We start from the raw sequence: 4,957 nt of genomic DNA, 5'->3' as shown, positions 1-4,957 counted from the left end.
TGGCGGCCGCCGCGGGAGCCGCCGGCTCGGCCCCGGAGCGCAGCGGGCTCGGTGCGGCCCCTCCGGCCCCGCTCCGCACCGCGGGTGGGAAACGGCGCCCCGGGCCGCCACCCGCGCGGCTCTGCCCCCGGGACGAAGCTGTCCTGCCGCAGAGGAGCCGTCCCGCGCGTCCGAGACACGAGCCCCGCACTGTTCCCTGCAGGAGCAGGAGCCTTTCCCAGGGAATGTCCTCCGGGGCAGTGATGCAGCCACACTGGGCTTACTGGGTGCTGCCCCAAAACTTTCAAACAGACATTTCAGAGCCTCAGCTGATTACCCCATCCCAGGGAAGCTGGGATGAAACCCAGCAGAAACCTTTCCTGAACAACTTTCCATAAGCTGTGGCACCATAAGGGAAAGTCACCAGCTACTTCTCCTTTGCTGTGTTCAAGGAGTATAAAGCCCACCTGGATTTCTCATGTGATGATCTTGAACCATCATTTCCCACATGCTTTTCCTTTCCAACCTCTGTAAAACAGCACTCCAGGGCAGCAAAGGCCTCGCTTTGTCTGAGCACAGCCCAGCTCAGCCCTCATCAGCGCCGTTTCCCACTGTGCTCCAGCCAAGCTGACATGGCAGTAAGGGCATTTGCTCAGCCCAAATGTCCACGTCTTAATCTGATGAGAGATACACCAAAAAATATCAGTGTGGGAACTGCCGAGGAGTCAGGAAACATGACTCTTGTAGCTCTTTTCCTTACAAAATTACTACCAAGTCAGAGAATGTTCCCAGAACTGAGCAGCACATGTCCTGTTGTTGAGCTGAGATTACAGAATTGTATTTCCATTAAACAGAGACCATGAGGTCAGCTGTGAGCAATCTCCAGTGCTGTATTTTTCACTCTCTAGACACAAACATGCCCAGTTTCCCCTGCTAGCACAAGTCAGACATCATTATTTCCTGTGTTAAGTCATGCTTTAATGGGAATTATCGCTAGGGGGGCAGGGAAATATCTCATCCCAGCCAATGCTTACGAATAGTCAAAAACCTTCAAGAAATTCATTCCAGCTTTTACAGGAGTTGTCAGAAAATAATATCCTTTCTGAGATCTAAGTACAACACAAATATAAGTAAAGACTTTCATTGCATGCTTCACCATCCATGCCAAAGATCTCACCTGACATCCCCCTTGCTGGTCTCCCTCAGCAAAATGTAAAACATTATTTGGAGGGACTGTTAAATTTTCTCAAAATCCATCACTGGGTGTACAATGACAACTTCGGGATGCATGTCCCCAGGTGGAGAAACATAAACTACTAGCACTGCTGGTCACAGAGCAGACCTAAAATCATCAGAAACATGTCCTTTCCTGGGGGTCTGCATGTTGCCTCCACCAGCATGTGACAAGCATGTGCCTCAACTTGGGTTGTATTTTTACCTCTTCAAAAATAAAGTGCCTACTGTGCTCTGTTCATATTGTAGCCTGGTATGCAGTTTTTATTTTCAGCTTCCTACAGTGTCCTTTGGGAGTCTGGAAGTGAATGTAAATCAAGAAAGCAGTTTCTATTGTGTCTCACAGCTGAAATTAAGCTGTCATAGAACCAGTTAGAACTGCACCCCCAAGAAATGGGTTGTGTCCAAGATGCTCAGTGTTAAAAACAAAAAAATAAAGTAATTGTTTCTAAAACTTTGCCTATGGCTTGTGCACTGCATTGAAAGGGTTGGTGGGGTGGGGAGGCAGGGCTGTCCCATGAGTGATCCTGTCCTCTAGGCATACAGCTTTTAAAACCAACCTGCTCACAGCCAGGTGCTGTCATAACTGAATTCTTCACACACTGACATTTCTTACATAAAATTGCCCATCCCTTCACCCTCCCATGAGAGCTGGAGGACCAGGGGCAGGTTACAACCCCAGCTGCCAAGGCAACTTCCCAGTGGTGTGGGCTCAAGCAACGCTCACCCTGTCCTTGAACTCCTGTTTCCTCATCATCTACCTGCTCTTTGTCTCAGGCTCCCCTGACTCACAAACACCTGCTTGCTGCTAGAAATACACAGCCTTCCTCTTATGCTGTGCCCTGTGGCTGAGATATTTTGATTTACCCCTGTCTTTCACAGAAGGTGCAACAAGAAGTAACCACCCTCCATCTGCAGATGGGAAACAGGGCTGGGGACTGGAAATTAAATTAGACAGTGAGTTAACATCAACAAAATGTTGAACTTTAGGGCTTCCTAAAGTTCACACAGTCTGTGTTCAGAGTATTCCTGACTCCACACAATCTGTGGCCAGAGTACTTGCTCAAGGCATCCTTCCCTCCTGTCAGAGTCATTTATTTACCAGTTACAGACCAAGTCTGTCCAAGGCAGCTTAACCCACTGACCACGCACAAGACCCCCAGGGCTGATGGATTAGCTGTCCCCTGAGCCCTGTCATTTCAGACTGGCTGCCAAACAGGAGTGACCCAAGCTCATTTCATAATACCACCAAAGAAAAGCATTGTTATTTGCAATCTGTGTCAGAGACAATAAAAAAGGTACACTGGTGTACCACAAAAGTTTAGAACTTAGCTGTGCACGTTCCAGAGAGTGACTTGAAACTGCAGAGCAATGACAGTGCCTTCCTTGCAGCGTGTGCCCTCTGTGCTGTGCCACATGAACATCAGGCAAGGGGATTTTGCTCTTTCTTCAGGTCAATGCAAGGAAAAAAATTCAGTCAGAGCTTTAGGCTTCAGGCAATAGCAGTAAATCACAACATGCAATTCTCACATTCGAGGTGCAACTTCACACTTGTTGAAAGGCTCTATTACAGCAAAAATTAACAAACTTGTTTTCTGGCGTAAGATGTAGGATGTGACTTTGCAATGTACATTGAAAGCACCACACCAGGGCACAGAGAGTTCTGGCAGCACAGATGAGAAACAATCAAGTGATAAATCCAATACTTATCAAGTTTATAAGAATCAATTAATTACCTGCAGTGTATGACCCACTGCAAACTACATATGCTTTTGCTATTTACCAGTGTGGTTTATTCTGCCAAAGGATAATGGTATCCCATGTTTCAGGGTTTGATTTCCATTGATATTGCTGGCAATAGGAACAAATGGGGGGACAAAGGTAATCTGTGAGGTTTCACTGTCACTCTTGGTCACTGTTGTGTATAATACCCCAGCACGACTGAATGGTATTTAAAAAAATAATAGTAATTATTAAGAGGAAACACTGATGTTCACTACTAAGTTTTCTGCTCTGTCAAAGTTTGAAGCAGCTGCCCAGCTCAGGGTCGAACGGGCAGGGCAGGAGCACCCAGGTGGCACACGTGGATTGATTCTCTGCCCGCACAGAGAATGTCAGAGGCAAGCTGTCAGCAGCAGAAGGCTCGTCTCACTCACACGGAGTGACGGAGGGCAGCTGCTCCCCGCCCAGCAGAGCTGGTGTGCAGCACTCACTGCTCTCCCTGCGCAGGGTCTGCCTTGCTGTCAATTGCTGCAAATTAGGAAAGGAGGGGGTTTATTTATATAACAGGAGCTGGCACCAACTGCTTTTTCCAGAGTAAAGGTTTGTGATTTCTTTGACAATAAGGAGCCTTGCTCTATTTTTCATTTTCTTAAAGCACGTGATGTCAATAAAGCACTGCACACAAAATGGAGTTTACAGTAGTTTACACCAAGTGTTCCCTAATGGCTTTTAGAGGACTTCTGCAGCTGGGGAAGCACGACTCCGACTTTCACTCCCCCTAGATTCCTCCTGCCTGCTGAGAGGCTGAGCTCTGCTAAGGATCCTGCTCAACGAGAGCTGCTCCACAAACCTTTCTGCAGCACCTAAGCCCCTCCACTTCCGTTTTCACTGACCGATTGCTTTTGCAGCAAGCTTGAGAGGGAAAAAGACGAGCTTTTCACGTAACAGCGCTCTCATTTTAACAAACCGCGGGTTTGGCCGCAGCAAACCCTGGCAGCGCTGAAAGAACAAAAGCCGCGTTATCCTCCATAAGAGACCTCTAAAACACACCAGAGCCCCACTAACTGAGCTAATCTTGATCTATTTTTCACCAGAAAATTCAGTCTCCGTAGAGACTGTCAAAAATTGCCAATGCCGACTATATTTCAAGTCGTCATGGCGGGGTATTCCCGGCCATGCCCCCCGCCCGCCCCGCGCCCCCCGCGCTCCGCCGGCACCGGGGCGCTCCGCTCTGCCCCCCGTTCTGCACCCCCGGTACGCCGCGAAGGCTGCCGGGAGGGAATATGCAAAGTAGGCGTGACGTCACGCGCAGCCCCGCGCGGAACGGGGGCGCCTCTCCGCGCATCCCCGGCGAGCGAGCCCGGGCACCGCGGGCCGTGAGCCCCGGGCAGCCCCGGGAGCCCCAGCCCGGCACGGGGCCTGGCCGAGCATCCCCGCCACCTGCTCCTGCCAATGACGGGGATTAATAAAGTGAGCGCGCTTTTGGATAAGCGTTCGGTGTCTTTTATTTCCAAAGGTGCTGAAGGAGAAACGCTCAGTGAAACCAGACGTGGAGTAACCAGATGCCGAGTGACCCCCGCTCTGAGAACATGGACCCTTAGATCTGAGATTCTGAGAGCAAGATCCCTAGATCTGAGATTCTGAGAGCATGGACCCTTAGATCTGAGATTATGAGAGCAAGACCCTTAGATCTGAGATTCTCAGCACAAGACCCTTAGATCTGAGATTCTGAGAACACGGATCCTTAGATCCACGTTCACTTTTCTGTGCACATCTATCTTTTGATTACACACAATCCGCCTCCGTAGAGGCTCTCAAAAATTGCCAGTGCCGACTATATTTCAAGTCGTCATGGCGGGGTATTGGGAAAAGTTTTCAATTAGCAATAATCGCGCCTCGGAACACCCTCATCGGCTACGATACTGCCACTGCGCAAGGCTGCCGAGCCCCGGCGCGGTGCCGGGCCCGGGGCCGCCGCGCCCCCGTTGGGTCAGAGCGGGCGCGGCCGCTCCCGCCGCCGCCG

The 4,957-nt window shown here is 50.1% G+C and overlaps 1 protein-coding gene and 1 non-coding gene across 5 annotated transcripts in view; both read right to left on the bottom strand.

Annotated features, from left to right (window-relative positions):
- PXN (paxillin) overlaps window positions 1-4,957 on the bottom strand; it is a 53,196-nt gene that overhangs the window by 45,108 nt on the left and 3,131 nt on the right. The window contains exon 1 of one of the 4 annotated variants that reach the window (XM_039726004.1): window positions 447-622. The exons of the other annotated variants lie outside the window; for them this stretch is intronic. Coding sequence (XP_039581938.1) covers window positions 447-489 — 43 coding nt within the window. The 5' untranslated portion in view covers window positions 490-622. Of the gene's footprint in view, window positions 1-446; window positions 623-4,957 lie in introns of those variants that run through there. 4 annotated transcript variants of the gene reach the window in all.
- LOC120510386 lies at window positions 4,734-4,874 on the bottom strand. Its single transcript, XR_005629465.1, has one exon. It is a non-coding gene; the product is annotated as a U4 spliceosomal RNA (small nuclear RNA).

Source organism: Passer montanus, unplaced genomic scaffold, assembly GCF_014805655.1.
Source record: "Passer montanus isolate IOZ18808 unplaced genomic scaffold, ASM1480565v1 scaffold57, whole genome shotgun sequence".
NCBI classification, from domain to species: Eukaryota; Metazoa; Chordata; class Aves; order Passeriformes; family Passeridae; genus Passer; species Passer montanus.
The sequence above is the reverse complement of the archived record's forward strand: the minus strand, read 5'-3'. Positions and strand labels throughout refer to the sequence as shown.